The sequence below is a fragment of the Ranitomeya variabilis genome, chromosome 6 (assembly GCF_051348905.1).
Source record: "Ranitomeya variabilis isolate aRanVar5 chromosome 6, aRanVar5.hap1, whole genome shotgun sequence".
Classification (NCBI taxonomy): domain Eukaryota; kingdom Metazoa; phylum Chordata; class Amphibia; order Anura; family Dendrobatidae; genus Ranitomeya; species Ranitomeya variabilis.
The window spans coordinates 28,817,755-28,835,575 of record NC_135237.1 but is presented as its reverse complement, the minus strand read 5'-3'; the positions used below and the strand labels follow the sequence as shown (position 1 = coordinate 28,835,575).

The window sequence follows — 17,821 nt, the reverse complement described above, 5'->3', positions numbered from 1 at the left end:
CTGCGACGTTGCTTAGTGTGACGGTACCTTAGTGGTGCAGCCTCAGGCTTTTGGCCTTCAAGTGCTCGATTTGTAAGGTCTTATGTAACTCATAAGTCTTTGTCTTTGTAGACCTCTACATCCAGATCCATCCCCGTACCCACAGCAAGTATCCTGGTACCGAAATCCACAGGCTCCAGAGTCCCCTGTAATGTCGAAGGGATAAGTCCAGAACTGGAGAAAGTCTTCATTAAAGAATCAAGTGAGAAAGATGGAGGCAAGGTATTGTCTATAGACGCTGTCAACGTACAGTACACTCACACAGCACTAGGCTCATTGAAAGCAGTGTTTCCATGTAAATATTTAGCAGAATAGTGAGTGCAGCTCTGGAGTACAATACGGGATGTAACTCAGGATCAGTAATGTAATGTATGTACACAGTGACTGCACCAGCAGAATAGTGAGTGCAGCTCTGGAGTATAATACAGGAGGTAACTCAGGATCAGTAATGTAATGTATGTACACAGTGACTGCACCAGCAGAATAGTGAGTGCAGCTCTGGGCTATAATACAGGATGTAACTCAGGATCAGTAATATAATGTATGTACACAGTGACTGCACCAGCAGAATAGTGAGTGCAGCTCTGGAGTATAATACAGGATGTAACTCAGGATCAGTAATGTAATGTATGTACACAGTGACTGTACCAGCAGAATAGTGAGTGCAGCTCTGGAGTATAATACAGGATGTAACTCAGGATCAGTAATGTAATGTATGTACACAGTGACTGTACCGGCAGAATAGTGAGTACAGCTCTGGGGTATAATACAGGATGTAACTCAGGATCAGTAATGTAATGTATGTACACAGTGACTGCACCAGCAGAATAGTGAGTGCAGCTCTGGAGTATAATACAGGATGTAACTCAGGATCAGTAATGTAATGTATGTACACAGTGACTGCACCAGCAGAATAGTGAGTGCAGCTCTGGAGTATAATACAGGATGTAACTCAGGATCAGTAATGTAATGTATGTACACAGTGACTGTACCGGCAGAATAGTGAGTACAGCTCTGGGGTATAATACAGGATGTAACTCAGGATCAGTAATTATGTACACAGTGACTGCACCAGCAGAATAGTGAGTGCAGCTCTGGAGTATAATACAGGATGTAACTCAGGATCAGTAATGTAATGTATGTACACAGTGACTGTACCAGCAGAATAGTGAGTGCAGCTCTGGAGTATAATACAGGATGTAACTCAGGATCAGTAATGTAATGTATGTACACAGTGACTGCACCAGCAGAATAGTGAGTGCAGCTCTGGAGTATAATACAGGATGTAACTCAGGATCAGTAATGTAATGTATGTACACAGTGACTGTACCGGCAGAATAGTGAGTACAGCTCTGGGGTATAATACAGGATGTAACTCAGGATCAGTAATGTAATGTATGTACACAGTGACTGCACCAGCAGAATAGTGAGTGCAGCTCTGGAGTATAATACAGGATGTAACTCAGGATCAGTAATGTAATGTATGTACACAGTGACTGCACCAGCAGAATAGTGAGTGCAGCTCTGGAGTATAATACAGGATGTAACTCAGGATCAGTAATGTAATGTATGTACACAGTGACTGTACCGGCAGAATAGTGAGTACAGCTCTGGGGTATAATACAGGATGTAACTCAGGATCAGTAATTATGTACACAGTGACTGCACCAGCAGAATAGTGAGTGCAGCTCTGGAGTATATAATACAGGAGCTGCAGTGTGTTTTCAGGAACAATTTTGATTCCATCATTGTCTATTCCTGCACTGTTCGTAATTGGTTTCCAGCTGTATTCTGGTGCCAGTTCCATTCCGGTGCTAGATCACGCCTGGTTGGGGAGTGCATGTGGCAGATGTGGAGTTCTGCCATTTTCCCCAGATATCGGGGACATTTTTTGTATTTGATTTGGGGCAATGTCTTCCTCTTCGGACAAAAGCTGTAAATTGCTGAGGACGTTGAACAGCCGACAATGCACATTGTTTAATTAATCTAAATGAATTTTATAATTCTCTGCTGAACCCTTATCTTTGCTGGGTCTTGGAGCACTGTATTGGGAAATTTTAGCTTTTTTTGCCTTAGGGGACATACTGCAAGAACCATGGTTTTAGTGCCGGTGAAATATATCTCCATTGTGAAGACTTAAAAAAAAAAAAAAGCATTACATTTTGAATACCCCCTTGCTTTTTTTTTCACCAGTGAGTCATTTAATTTGAACAAAAAAAATAATCCTGTTTGATAGTGCTGTACTTGTCAGTCCCGTCTAGGACAATCTAAGTGTATAACCTGCGCACTAAACGCTGTAAAGGAGAAAGAAATTGAATTCCAAAAATTGCAGTTTTATTTACATATAAAAATAAAATTAACACTAAACCCAGACTTAAGCAATATATAATTTTCTGACGACACCGTTCCTTTAAGGATTTACAGTCCATTGAGCAGAAGTCTGCCCTCCATGCTGCACGCCTTCCTGATGCTTCATCCTAGTGTCCTTTCCAGCTGCAGTATAGGCCGTTCATTCTCAGGAGTAAAGAACCATTTTTAGCTGCAGCGGCTCTTTGTACACCGCGCCTCTCGCTGTTTGCGCCACATGCTGATAACGATCTCGGGGATTTTTCTCTTGGATCTGGTGTAGGAGTTTTCCTGCTCGTTATCTCTGTTCTGGCTATAAATACTCAGCGGCTGCGCTGCGGGTTTTTTCCTAAACTGTTGTTTAAAGCAGAATATTCCACATTAAGCAAACAAGTCTATATATAAATGCAGCTGAATGACTTTATTTTAGTCCTCGCTGTCGCTGTTCATTATACCGGCTGTCGGCTTTATGGGATGTGGAGCCTTAATGGGAAAAGGGATTGGCTGTGCTCTGATGGGGGGGAAAAGGGATTGGCTGCGCTCTGTGATGGGGGGGAAAAGGGATCGGCTGCGCTCTGTGATGGGGGGGAAAAGGGATCGGCTGTGCTCTGTGATGGGGGGAAAAGGGATCGGCTGCGCTCTGTGATGGGGGGGGGGGGAAAGGGATCGGCTGCGCTCTGTGATGGGGGGGGAAAGGGATCGGCTGCGCTCTGTGATGGGGGGGGGGAAAGGGATCGGCTGCGCTCTGTGATGGGGGGGAAAGGGATCGGCTGCGCTCTGTGATGGGGGGGAAAGGATCGGCTGCGCTCTGTGATGGGGGGGGAAAAGGGATCGGCTGCGCTCTGTGATGGGGGGGGAAAAGGGATCGGCTGCGCTCTGTGATGGGGGGGAAAAGGGATCGGCTGTGCTCTGTGATGGGGGGGAAAAGGGATCGGCTGCGCTCTGTGATGGGGGGGGAAAGGGATCGGCTGCGCTCTGTGATGGGGGGGGAAAGGGATCGGCTGCGCTCTGATGGGGGGGGGGGAAGGGATCGGCTGCGCTCTGTGATGGGGGGGGGGAAAGGGATCGGCTGCGCTCTGTGATGGGGGGGAAAAGGGATCGGCTGCGCTCTGTGATGGGGGGGAAAAGGGATCGGCTGCGCTCTGTGATGGGGGGGAAAAGGGATCGGCTGTGCTCTGTGATGGGGGGAAAAGGGATCGGCTGCGCTCTGTGATGGGGGGGGGGAAAGGGATCGGCTGCGCTCTGTGATGGGGGGGGAAGGGATCGGCTGCGCTCTGTGATGGGGCGACGGCAGTGTCACACAGGAGTATAAATAGCCTGAACTGAAGCGTCGGCCACCAATGGCCCCGTACAGTCTAAGGCACAGTAAGCTGTGCCCAGCTTGGTGCATCTCCCTTTGAACAGCCCCCCCCCCCCCCCCAAATTGGTGCGTTTTCCTTTGATCCAGAAACCCCCCCCCCAAGGCTTGCAAGGCTTGGCGCGTTTCCACTTGCCCCCCAGCTTGGTGCCTTTCCCTTTAGCGCCCCCCCAGCTTGGCGTGTTGCCCTTTGGGACTTGCCACCCAGCCGCCGTTTTCCTTTGATTCTCTCTTGGCCCCCCCTAGGCACTGTGATTCCGGCCCTTGCAGATGGCAGACTTGGACCCTTGAAGTGGTGATTAATTCTGCACACTGATTACTTGCCCTTCCATGTTGCGTCCGTTGCCAGGATAGCAGGGTGACAACTAGTGTGTTCCTATAAGAGATGTCGCCAAGCTTTGCAATACTGTGGGTTATTTGTGCTGTTACAGGGTGTAAATATGGGGTACACCCCCCACATTGTTTATAATCCATGTTCTTTCCATTGATTTAGCCTTTGGAGATCCCAGATGGGCGCAGAGCACCGTTACCTTCCACCTACCGCAGCAGCAGCACGCGCAGCATCGACACCCAGACCCCGTCAGTGCAGGAGCGCAGCAGCAGCCATTCTCCCTGTGTATCCCCTTCGTGTCCCCCCGAGTCGCAGGAAGGAAGCCCGTGTTCCACAGACGACCTGCTCTTCGACCGGGATAAAGGTGAGATCGCTGGTGACTGCGGGTGGAGGGGTTACTGCGGCGCAGTAGGAGGTCACGTTAGTAGATCTTGTCCTTGTCATTTTTTTGTCACTTTTGTGTTTGCTACATCTCTGCATCTCCCATCGCTTCCTGTCCATTTCCTGACTGACTGCAGCAGAGGTTTGTCCTGTCGCTTCTGAATGAGGCAGGTGCAGTCACTTCTACGCTATTAACACTCCAAATAGGTGTGGAACCTAAAAGCGAATAATTCTGTGTCCTGACTGTGAGTGAAGCAGTTCTCGGCCCCTTACCGGTGGGAGCTCCCAGCACCATCTGATCTAAGGAGATTCCATCCATTTTCTCTGTAGCCCCTTCCCGACTCCGGCAGCTTCTAGCTCTGGCGGTGGCACCGTGATATTTACTCAGGTTTAGCTTCCTGGGCTTTTATTTTTGGTGTTGACTGCGTTGCAAAAACATGAGAAAGGGGGATCAATACAATACAAAGAAGTGTGTGCCAAAAGTAATCAAATATGCAGATGTAATCTGCAGGGGAGGTGGATCTAATTGTCTGCGGTGGATGTGGGTCTAGTTTTGTTGGCTGCGGGGGAGGCAGATCTAGTTTTGTCGGCTGCGGAGGAGGCGGGTCTAGTTTTGTCAGCTGGGGGGAGGCGGGTCTAGTTTTGTCGGCTGCGGGGGAGGCTGGTTTAGTTTTGTCGGCTGCGGGGGAGGCGGGTCTAGTTTTGTTGGCTGCGGGGGAGGCAGATCTAGTTTTGTCGGCTGCGGAGGAGACGGGTCTAGTTTTGTTGGCTGCGGAGGAGGCGGGTCTAGTTTTGTCGGCTGCGGGGGAGGCGGGTCTAGTTTTGTTGGCTGCGGGGGAGGCGGATCTAGTTTTGTCGGCTGCGGAGGAGGCGGGTCTAGTTTTGTCGGCTGGGGGGAGGCGGGTCTAGTTTTGTTGGCTGCGGGGGAGGCGGATCTAGTTTTGTTGGCTGCGGGGGAGGCGGATCTAGTTTTGTTGGCTGCGGGGGAGGCGGGTCTAGTTTTGTTGGCTGCGGGGGAGGCGGGTCTAGTTTTGTTGGCTGCGGGGGAGGCGGGTCTAGTTTTGTTGGCTGCGGGGGAGGCGGGTCTAGTTTTGTTGGCTGCGGGGGAGGCGGGTCTAGTTTTGTAGTCTGCCGGTCTAGTTTTGTTGGCTGCGGGGGAGGCAGATCTAGTTTTGTCGGCTGCGGAGGAGGCGGGTCTAGTTTTGTCGGCTGGGGGGGAGGCGGGTCTAGTTTTCTCGGCTGGGGGGGAGGCGGGTCTAGTTTTGTCAGCTGTGGAGGAGGCGGGTCTAGTTTTGTCGGCTGGAGGGGAGGCGGGTCTAGTTTTGTTGGCTGCGGGGGAGGCGGGTCTAGTTTTGTCGGCTGGGGGGAGGCGGGTCTAGTTTTGTCGGCTGCGGGGGAGGCTGGTTTAGTTTTGTCGGCTGCGGAGGAGACGGGTCTAGTTTTGTTGGCTGCGGAGGAGGCGGGTCTAGTTTTGTCGGCTGCGGGGGAGGCGGGTCTAGTTTTGTTGGCTGCGGGGGAGGCGGATCTAGTTTTGTCGGCTGCGGAGGAGGCGGGTCTAGTTTTGTCGGCTGGGGGGAGGCGGGTCTAGTTTTGTCGGCTGCGGGGGAGGCGGATCTAGTTTTGTTGGCTGCGGGGGAGGCGGGTCTAGTTTTGTTGGCTGCGGGGGAGGCGGGTCTAGTTTTGTTGGCTGCGGGGGAGGCGGGTCTAGTTTTGTTGGCTGCGGGGGAGGCGGGTCTAGTTTTGTTGGCTGCGGGGGAGGCAGATCTAGTTTTGTCGGCTGCGGAGGAGGCGGGTCTAGTTTTGTCGGCTGGGGGGGAGGCGGGTCTAGTTTTCTCGGCTGCGGGGGAGGCGGATCTAGTTTTGTCAGCTGGAGGGGAGGCGGGTCTAGTTTTGTCGGCTGGAGGGGAGGCGGGTCTAGTTTTGTCGGCTGCGGAGGAGGCGGGTCTAGTTTTGTCGGCTGCGGAGGAGGCGGGTCTAGTTTTGTCGGCTGCGGAGGAGGCGGGTCTAGTTTTGTCGGCTGCGGGGGAGGCGGGTCTAGTTTTGTCGGCTGTGGAGGAGGCGGGTCTAGTTTTGTCGGCTGCCGGGGAGGCGGGTCTAGTTTTGTCGGCTGCGGGGGAGGCGGGTCTAGTTTTGTCGGCTGCTGGGGAGGCGGGTCTAGTTTTGTCGGCTGCGGAGGAGGCGGGTCTAGTTTTGTCGGCTGCGGGGGAGGCGGATCTAGTTTTGTCGGCTGCGGAGGAGGCGGGTCTAGTTTTGTCAGCTGCGGAGGAGGCGGGTCTAGTTTTGTCGGCTGCGGGGGAGGCGGGTCTAGTTTCATAGTTATAAAATAGCAGGTAGGGGTGATGTGCATTATATGTGTGCCCTAGTAGTCCTTTTATTGTGATGTGCTTATGATATGCAGGAGAGGAGGGGTTGATGTGGATCTAGTAAGGGTGCACATCAAGTGTGATAGAACTGCTTGTCTTTCAGAATTGTTTTATTTATTAACATTGTGTAATATGATTTTGATCAGTTGGGGGTCTCTGTGTCCCGGCCCCCCGTGATATATGCAGTAAAACATCTGCAAGTTAAGTTTAAACTTTTTAAGGTTTGGAAACATGCAAAATAAAGGCCAGAGACTAATGGCAGCCCAAAGTCCTGACTTCTCAGAAGAGCACTATTTTTAGGGACGTCATTCATGACCATAGCTTGTCTGGTATTGCAGTTGGTCTCTATTGAAGTGAATAGCAATGAGTGGCAGCTCCTCAAATAGCCGTGGTCAGGCTTCTTAAAAATACTAAGCAGCTATGTTTTCTATTTTTGAGCAACTTCTAAGTTACTTTTTACATTTTTAGAATGACTGCAGCTCTGGCGTATAATACAGGATAAGTAATGTATATTCACAGTGACTTCACCAGCAGAATAGTGAGTGCAGCTCTGGAACATAATACAGGAGGTAACTCAGGATCAGTAATGTATGTACAGTGACTGCACCAGCAGAATAGTGAGTGCAGCTCTGGAGTATAATACAGGATGTAACTCAGGATCAGTAATGTAATGTATGTACACAGTGACTGCACCAGCAGAATAGTGAGTGCAGCTGTGGAGTATAATACAGGATGTAACTCAGGATCAGTAATGTAATGTATGTACACAGTGACTGCACCAGCAGAATAGTGAGTGCAGCTCTGGAGTATAATACAGGAGGTAACTCAGGATCAGTAATGTAATGTATGTACACAGTGACTGCACCAGCAGAATAGTGAGTGCAGCTCTGGAGTCTAATATAGGAGCCACACTTTGTTTTTAGGTACCTCTTTGATTCCATCATTGTCTATTCCCGCACTGTTCGTAATTGGTTTCCAGCTGTATTCTGGTGCCAGTTCCATTCCGGTGCTAGATCAATCCTGGTTGGGGAGTGCATGTGGCAGATGTGGAGTTCTGTCATTTTCCCCAGATATCAGGGACATTAGTTTTATTGGTCGCTTTATAATGTTTTTATCTTTGACTTTCTGCAACTGATCTCCAAAACTCCCTAATGTAATGCAATGAGCAGCTGTTGGTAAAGAAAAGAATGTTTCAGATTTACATGTTGCAGGGAGTTTGCAGCAGTGTACTAGAAAATTTGAGAACAAACCTGTATTATGCAGGTGTATTATGCAGGTGTATTATGCAGGTGTATTATGCAGGTGTATTATGCAGGTGTATTATGCAGGTGTATTATGCAGGTGTATTATGCAGGTGTATTATGCAGGTGTATTATGCAGGTGTATTATGCAGGTGTATTATGCAGGTGTATTATGCAGGTGTATTTATTTGTGTCGTTTCTTCGCCTGTGGGTTTTGTCTCTCTACTTGCAGTCTGTTGCCGGTCCCTGTGCGGAGGATTGTTTGCCCAGTCTTTCTGCCCCTTTTGTCGGCTGCACGGTGATGTGCTGTCAACAGCAACAAGTTGATGTCTCACAGGAAAGACCCAGGTGGTCGCTATCAGTTTTGTCTGGTGTCCTGTTTACACGGCCAATAATTGGGAGCGAGCGTGTAAATGGGCCTGTGCGTAGTGTGGAGTTTTGCATCAGTGGTGTTTTTTGCTGTGGGTTTCAACTGTTAAAACCTGATTTGCCGAGGTACCTGCCGATGGGCATGGTCAATTTTTGGAATAAAGCAGCCGTGTTTTTTGAATTTTGGACACCGGGTTTTCTTTTTTTTCTCCATAATTTAAAAACTAACTTTTTTATTCTTTCATTCTGAAGGAAAAAAAATCCCGGGGTGAAATTGTGCATGTATCACTTTGCAACGATGACATTGCTGGGTCTTGTAGTTAGACGAGGCACCGAGTGTGGCGGCAGGTAGGAGGGGGCCCACGGCTCTGGATCGGGCCCACGAGCTTCTATCATGCACCAGGGGCTTGTCACTTTTCTGCTTAACCGCTCAAGTTGTTGTTTTTACGTTTGATCGTCCTAAACAGGTTTACTAAAACTCTCCACCTTACTAATAAAATGTCCGCGGTCTGCATGTGCTGTGCTAATCATCGCTCCACACATACTGACTCGTCTGTTTGTTTTTCACTCTGCTTTGCATCCAGGGGGTAATAAGACCCTCATCTTCTGAAATTAAACAGTATTAGTAAATAAATAATAAAAAAAAAAATTAGACTGAATTTGCACATTACATTTTTTTCCTTCCTGGTGCCCTCCAATCACTGGTAATGTCCCTCTTTAAATTTTCAGACAGTGGGAGTAGCTCACCGCTGCCCAAGTACGCCTCCTCTCCCAAACCCAACAACAGCTACATGTTCAAACGGGAGCCCCCCGAGGGATGCGAGCGGGTCAAGGTCTTTGAGGAAGTGTCGTAAGTAATTGCTTTGTCAGCAGGCGGCGGTCCTGTAGGACGGGGCGAATGTCCAACCTCTATAGCAAATAAAACATGGGGGCCAAGTAATGACTGTAGGACCGCGCCACTGCTGGGCGAAGTATGGGCTCTGGTTCTCCTCCTGTGTCTTTCTTCTGTGTCTTTCTTCTCTGGCTCTTTCTTCTCCGACTCTCCTTTTTTCTTTTTTTCCCTCTCCTCTTCTGCCTCTTTTTTTTTTTTTTTTTTTTTCTGGCTCTTTTTTTTTTCTTCTCCGGCTGAGGAACTTAGAACAGTACAATGGACTTCTAGGAGAAGTTCAGGTTCACTTTTCTCTAGTTATTATTTTTATATCTGGCTCTGTTCACATAGTGTTTTACAGGGATCATTACCACCATATAAAGCCATTATCCGGTTATCACCGATCTGTGTGCTGGTCCTTAGGGGGGGTGTGACGGTGAAGAGCAGGGCTTGTGCGCTAGAATGGAGCAGTGTCTGTGCGACCACTCCGTTAATTGTCTTTAGCGCTGTACATAAGGCTGATGTGTGGGCACCGGCGATCAGCAGGTTATTGACTGTCCGGGGCCTAAGTGATAACTTGCTCAAATGGGAATAAACTCCGAAATTATGCCAAGACAGGTTTGTTTGTTTTTTTTTTTGCATCTTTAGGGACAGTCTATGGCTGCTGTTCGTGTGTGTGTTTTTTGTTTTGTTTTTTTTTGTAGTTTCTGTATTTATTTTTATTCATGGGCATCTCTATTTAAAAAACAAAAAAAACAAAAAACCTACCGTATATACTTGAGTATAAGCCGAGGCACCTGATTTTGCCACGAAAAACTGAAAACATATTGACCCAAGTATAAGCTGGGTATGCATTGTCCCCTCATCCCTATCCTTGTATGCATGGCTCCTCATCCCTATCCTTGTATATATGGCTCCCCTATCCCTGTCCTTGTATACATGGCTCCCCTATCCCTGTCCTTGTATACATGGCTCCCCTATCCTTGCATTCATGGCTCCTTATCCCCTGTCATTGTATGCATGACTCTCTGTCCTTGCATTCATGGCTCCCCATCCCCTGTCCTTGTATGCATAGCTCCCTGTATGCATGGCTCCTTATCACCTACCTTTGTATGCATGGCTCCTATTAAAAAAAACAAAACAAAACATCCTACTTACCTTCCCTGCGTGCCCTCACTTCATCTCATTCCCTGCCAGCAGCTTTTCCAAGTGATAACGTGTCATGGCTCATTAAGGTAATGAATATTCACTCCACACATATGGGAGTGGACAGGTGAATATTCATTACCTTAATGAGCGAGGCCATGTGATTGCTCGGCCGGAAGAGCTGCTGGCACGGAACGAGATGCAGGGAAGGTAAGTAGGATGTGTGCTGGAAGCCAGACGCTGAAACTGGGCACGCTACAAGAGAAATGAATATTCACTGCCAGTGCAAAAATAGTGCTGAAAAGCTCGGCTTATACACGAGTATATACGGTAAACAAAAAACAAACCTCACATGGGATTCTATTGGACAATACAGTAAGTCCATATATATTTGGACAGACATTTTTCTAATTTTGGTTATAGACATTACCACAATGAATTTTAAACAAAACAATTCAGATGCAGTTGAAGTTCAGACTTTCAGCTTTCATTTGAGGGTATCCACATTAAAATTGGATGAAGGGTTTAGGAGTTTCAGCTCCTTAACATGTGCCACCCTGTTCTTAAAGGGACCAAAAGTAATTGGACAGATTCAATAATTTTAAATAAAATGTTCATTTCTAGTACTTGGTTGAAAACCCTTTGTTGGCAATGACTGCCTGAAGTCTTGAACTCATGGACATCACCGGACGCTGTGTTTCCTCCTTTTTGATGCTCTGCCAGGCCTTCACTGCGGTGGTTTTCAGTTGCTGTTTGTTTGTGGGCCTTTCTGTCTGAAGTTTAGTCTTTAACAAGTGAAATGCTGCTCAATTGGGTTGAGATCAGGTGACTGACTTGGTCATTCAAGAATATTCCACTTCTTTGCTTTAATAAACTCCTGGGTTGCTTTGGCTTTATGTTTTGGGTCATTGTCCATCTGTAGTATGAAACGACGACCAATCAGTTTGGCTGCATTTGGCTGGATCTGAGCACACAGTATGGCGGCTCTGAAGACCTCAGAATTCATTCCTGTGTCACATCAATAAACACTAGTGACCCAGTGCCACTGGCAGCCATGCATGCCCAAGCCATCACACTGCCTCCACCATGTTTTACAGATGATGTGGTATGCTTTGGATCATGAGCTGTACCACGCCTTCGCCATACTTTTCTCTTTCCATCATTCTGGTAGAGGTTGATCTTGGTTTCATCTGTCCATAGAATGTTCTCCCAGAACTGTGCTGGCTTTTTAGATGTTTTTTAGCCTTTTTATTCTTGATGCTTATGAGTGGCTTGCACCGTGCAGTGAACCCTCTGTAGTTACTTTCATGCAGTCTTCTCTTTATGGTAGATTTGGATATTGATACGCCGACCTCCTGGAGAGTGTTGGTCACTTGGTTGGCTGTTGTGAAGGGGTTTCTCTTCACCATGGAGATTATTCTACGATCATCCACCACTGTTGTCTTCCGTGGGCGCCCAGGTCTTTTTGCATTGATGAGTTCACCAGTGCTTTCTTTCATTCTCAGGATGTACCAAACTGTAGATTTTGCCACTCCTAATATTGTAGCAATTTCTCGGATGGGTTTTTTCTGTTTTCGCGGCTTAAGGATGGCTTGTTTCACCTGCATGGAGAGCTCCTTTGACCGCATGTTTACTTCACAGCAAAACCTTCCAAATGCAAGCACCACACCTCAAATCAACTCCAGGCCTTTTATCTGCTTACCGTATATACTCGAGTATAAGCCAACCCCCCCTAATTTTGCCACAAAAAACTGGGAAAACTTATTGACTCGAGTATAAGCCTAGGGTGGAAAATGCAGCAGCTACCGGTGAATTTCAAAATTAAAAATAGATGCTCCATACCATTCATTATGGCCCCATAGATGCTCCATATAAAGCTGCCCCATATACAATGCTCTGCACCGTTCATTATTGCCCCATAGATGTGCCATATAAATCTGTGCAATATATACTGCTGCTGCAATTAAAGAAAAAATGACGTACTCACCTCTTGCTGCCTGCAGCTCCTCAGCGTCCCGTCTCGGCGTCTCTCCGCACTGACTGTTCAGGCAGAGGGCGGCGCGCACACTAGTACATCATCGCGCCCTCTGACCTGAACAGTCAGAGCAAGAGGACGCGAAGACAGAGCGGTGCCCGGCGTGTGGAACGCGGACAGGTGACTGAGATACTTACCTGCTCCCGGCGTCACTGGCTCCTTATCCCGGACAGATGGTCTCCGGGTGCCGCAGCCTCTTCCTCTGTCAGCAGTCACCGTTACCGCACCGAAGACCGTGGGACGGGCAGGGGGAGCGCCGGGACTAGGTGAGTATGCGACACGCTCTCTCCCCTTCACCCGCCGACCGTGACTCGAGTATAAGCCGAGAGGGGCACTTTCAGCTCAAAAATTTAGGCTGAAAATCTCGGCTTATACTCGAGTATATACGGTAATTGAGAATGACATAACGAAGGGATTGCCCACACCTGTCCATGAAATAGCCTTGGAGTCAATTGTCCAATTACTTCTGGTCCCTTTAAAAACAAGGTGGCACATGTTAAGGAGCTGAAACTCCTAAACCCTTCATCCAATGTGGATACCCCCAAATGAAAGCTGAGAGTTGTGTTGTTTAAAATTCATTGGTAATGTCTCTAACCAAGATCAGAAAAATGTATGTATGTATGTATGTATGTATGTATGTATGTATGTCACTTTTGCATACTATTAAATTAAAAAGACACTTATTTTTATGTCTTGGTTGCATTGTCTGATTTTGTTTTTTGTTCAGTCCCTCCAGTCTACGCCAGTGCTATTATTTTGCTGTTGTAGATAGTTGTTCAGAGGATAATATTTTGGTTTTTTACATGTAATATTCGCCTTTGACGATCTTTGCCATCTGTCTCTTACCTGATCCTCATTGGTCTGTTTTTGTCTTGGTAAACAGGAAACGTTCACTCTATTAGCCAATCAGTGGCTGAAGGGGTGTGGCCAGCCGACTGTGAGAATCGGGAATGTCCCTCTAAGCCCTTATCAGAATTCTTAGTTTTCTCCATTTTTTTTTTTTTTTTTGTTCCAGATTAGCTCGTGCAATGGATAGATATTTATATGGGGTAATTTTTTGTCTTTGGTAGGACAATGGTGGCAGATATCATCCTACATAATTCATTGACCTTGTGTTTTTGTTTTGGTTATTTTTTTTCCCCCTTCCTTCCATTTTTAGTGCCTTTTTAAAGGGAATGTGTGATTGTATTTCCCCCCCCCCCCCCCATCTATTTAAAAAAAAAAAGCTAGGAGTCTGTTGTTTCTAATGTCCATGCGCTCATAGGATAATATTAGGCTTAATAGATGGTGTGAAAATGTCGTTTTTTTTTTTCTTTCTCATTATTAAAGAGAAAAAAAATCAAAACCCTGAAAACCTAATTTAAACAATAAGTCATTTTCCCCTTGAAGCTACGTTTTGATGGTTCTACAGGATAAATTAATAGAAATCGATTGATTCAATAAAGCGGCCATTTTTGGGTTCAGACCTCCCGTAACTTAGACAATAAAATAGATTTATTTCCATATTTCTTGTGATTTTTTTTTTTCCTCCCCCTTTTCTACCTCGAATACTGACAGCTATCACAAATTTGGAAGCTGTTTCCCATCACTCTAGTCTTCACATCTCACCGACATGAACGTTCTGTTTTTGTTAATTTGACCCATTTTTAAGGAAAAAATAAATCTGATTAATAATGCCGAGCTGGGGAATGTCATGGCCGTTCTAGTACCAGGCTGATCTATTTCTATGAGGTTCCTTCTTGAATTTGCTTGGAAGAGGGACCCGAAGGTTTGGCGTTCCCCAGGCCACTGTTTCCGCAGCTTTATTTAGCAGATTTTTTTATAGAAGGTTGTGAAGTTATGTTGCATGAAATGTTGTCCTCTCCGGAGATGCCACGATATGCATTAATGGTCTTTCCTCCGCAGGTCTCGTCAGCCGGTCCCTGCAGCTCTCCTTTCATGCCCTGACAAAAACAAAGTTAACTTCATTCCCACAGGATCGGCATTCTGTCCTGTAAAACTACTGGGCTCGTTGCTCATAGCGTCAGACCTAACCCTGAAGACCCTCCCGAACCCCGCCCAGAGCTCGGCTGTGAGCGCCGTGACTGTCGATCACCTCTCATCTCAGGTCTCTTCTTCTTCCCTGACCGACAATGCCACCAGCAAAGTAGACAACACTGAAACCAACGGCCACGCGTCCCCGAAAGAGCAGCAAAACGGGGCGGAGCGGCTGTCCGACGACCAGTTGTCTCCTCCCCCTTCTCCCCACAACCACGTTGTCATCTAAGTCCCTCCCACGCAGAGCCGGCCTCTGTGACCATCACGCTGACTTGAAGCCAGATTTACAACTTCTGCATGTGGTTTTGGTTAACGCTGTCTGATCAATATTAAGAATTCAGAGTTAAAGAAGAAAAAAATAAATAAGCGCTTCGCTTCATTTATATCTGCCAAGGTTTTATCCTGGATCAGGACAATTTTTTTTTTTCTGCCCCCACTTTTTTCTTTTTCTCACTGTTTATATTGGCACAAATTTAACGATCTCTATGATTGAGTTCACTGTGGACTATGCACAAATTTCTTCGCGACAGGAAAAACGTCCGCTTTTGTGTTCGGAACCTTAAATAAGCTTTGTATATCCCTAAAGACATCCTGTATAATTTAATTTATTTTTTTTGTGTTGTCCTGTAAGGAATACTTTAATTTTCCAAAAAATCTTCCTTTTTTTTTTTTTTTTTTGGCAGATGTACATTAATTAAAGGGGACAGAGAAGAGATTGTAACTTTCTGTTCTCCCCCCGTCGCCCCCAAATTCATCGTAACGAGGTGGGTAGAATATTAGATGGCAGAAGTATTGCCACATCAGTTGCACAGTTCCCGTCCTAAGACTTATTTTTCAGGTACTTCAGCTGAAGTCGGAAATCTCAGGTAACTCGGAATGTAAACCACATTGGCAATCTCAATTCTTAGAACTTACAAGCAAATGTTAATACTTTTTTTTTTTTTGTGACATTCCCACCTGGAATGGGTTGCAAAAGTGAATGTTCCATAGACGAATCACCTGGAAGAACCGGCGAGTCTTGTAGAATGCAATGGTCTAAGTCAACCCTTTCTCGAGACCTCTACTGGCCACCCCAATACCACTACCATAGTCACAGGGTGGTCTTATTAGATCATTGTCCCCCATCCTACACCGTTTCATGGCAGGTATTTCAAATACGGGTTCCTGTAACAAACCACACCTTTTTCTGTCGATGGTTGGCAGTCATTTCAAAGGCTAGACCGAAAAGACGGCCATTTTTTTTTTTCCTCCTTGTTTAATCTATTCATTCCAGTGTCCAGTCTTTTGTCCAGGAATCGGTGAGAAAATTGCGGTACATCACGCTTCCAACCGTCTCCTAGTAAAGTAATTCCTGCTGCCTTAAAGGGGTTATTTGGAAATCTAATATTGCATCTCGGATATGATTTGAGCCCCTATGAACTATTCCTTAGTGTGCGCTACTGGGAACGTTTCAAGTCTTTGGTAGTAGAGGAAACAAGGGCCATGCCTTTGTCCATTGTTTCTTTTTTCTTTGTTTAGAGGTTAATTTAAATTTAACTTTTTTTTTTTTTTTTTTAAATATGTATCATCTCTCTTCTAGCTCCTTTAATAGCCCTGTTCATCACTGAGGGGTGGAGGGGTCTGGTTTCTGGAGGTCCCAGAAGTCAATATGCCATGGTGTGCGCATGCTCGGTGCCCAGTGATTTAATCGATCAGTGATCGTCTCGTGTGTTTGTTTTTATAAAGCACTGTTGAATGGGATTCTGGTCCCAGAGACCCCCATCGATCACTGTTCAAAAGTATGATTACACTTAAAAAATAAAAAAATTGAACCAAATAATTGTCCAATCTGATGGAACAGATCCGTTGGTCTGTTGCAAACCCATAAATGTAAACTATCCATTCTCAAATCTGCTCCCTCCCACCCCCACAATGTTTAATAAGAGCCATATTTTTGATTCTCGGAGTGCCCCTTTACATTGTTTAACATTTTTTTTGGGGGGGTGGGGGGGGGATAAAAAAAAATTCTTAAGAAATAAACAAGCGTACAAGAAAAACCACAACACATTTTGAAAACTAGCACAAGCAATAGGCAGAACTTGCTAATAAAAAAAAATGTCTAAAGCCCACCCCAGAGGTGAGATCTATTTTTCTAGTTTTGATCGCTCACTTATGACCTTTTTCCTACTCTCAGATCCGATATATATATTTTATTTTTGTCTGTACTTTCCACACACCCTGTGCATTGCCAATGTTTGTAACACGTGGCCCAGCGAGCCACGTCCCGTACCAAAATTTCTAAAAGTAGTACTTTTTTGTTTTGCACACTTTTATTATAACTTTATTCTTTTTGTTTCCTCCTTTGATCTTCATGTACAATGTTGCCTTTTTGTCTGCTCTCGATGATTCCCAGTTGCTGTTTTTGAATGATTGTAGTAAAAGAAAAATTACAAAAAATGTCAGTATATTGACCACAGATGGAGATTTGAGATATTTAATTTTTTTTTCTATTTATATTTTTATACTTGTTTAAGGCTAAGTAGCATTTTTTTTTTTTATCCTTTTGGGTTTTGTTTTTTGCTAAAGCCAGTTCCTACAGCATTTAGAAGAGAGAATACACTGCAGAAAGAAATGGCACTTATTGCAATTAATCTCAGGTTTATAAAAAAAAAAAAAATTGAATGCGTGAACATGACTGTGGATAAATAATTTATAATTGGGAATTATTATACCGTAAATATACTTTTTTTGCCCTTTTTTTGTACAGTTTTCTGCGATTCCTAACAGAAAGCATTACAACTATTGTACATGATGAATGTCACTCCCGCAATTTAACATTGATTTGTGTTATATGCACCTCACATACGAGATTTTACTTTTTTTTCGATTATTTCTTTTCACTCCTTTTTTTTTGTTCTTTTTGACCTCTTAGTGTGAAAAACCAAGATTATAAAAGAATAAAAAAAAATAAATAAATAAGTATCCATCACAACTTTCCATACATGTCCCGGCTATTCTAGCTCTACTCTTTCCTAAACTGCAGACTACTTTTTTTTTTTTTCTTTTGTAATTATTCATGAGATTTATACATAGTTGTTCTGTTCTTTTTAGCCGCCGTGCTTTACAGTATTCCAGTTACCACACAATATTGCTTCAGAGATCTAAGGACGTGTGGCTGTCGTTTTGTATTATTTTCAGTATAGAAGTTCTTGTGTCTTTATTTAAATAAAGTTATTAGTAAAAAAAAGAAGCAAATCTTGTGTTCTGTGCCTTTTATATCGCCCTAATAATCTCTTAAAGGGATCATATTTTATGGCACGTGGCCATAT

The 17,821-nt window shown here is 45.5% G+C and overlaps 1 protein-coding gene across 1 annotated transcript in view; it reads left to right on the top strand.

Annotated features, from left to right (window-relative positions):
- Positions 1-16,503, top strand: part of GLCCI1 (glucocorticoid induced 1) — a 59,917-nt gene extending 43,414 nt beyond the window's left edge. The window contains 4 exon segments of the mRNA XM_077268117.1: positions 112-261; positions 4,236-4,437; positions 9,157-9,277; positions 14,382-16,503. Coding sequence (XP_077124232.1) covers positions 112-261; positions 4,236-4,437; positions 9,157-9,277; positions 14,382-14,742 — 834 coding nt within the window. The 3' untranslated portion in view covers positions 14,743-16,503.
- Positions 16,504-17,821: the final 1,318 nt, after the last annotated feature.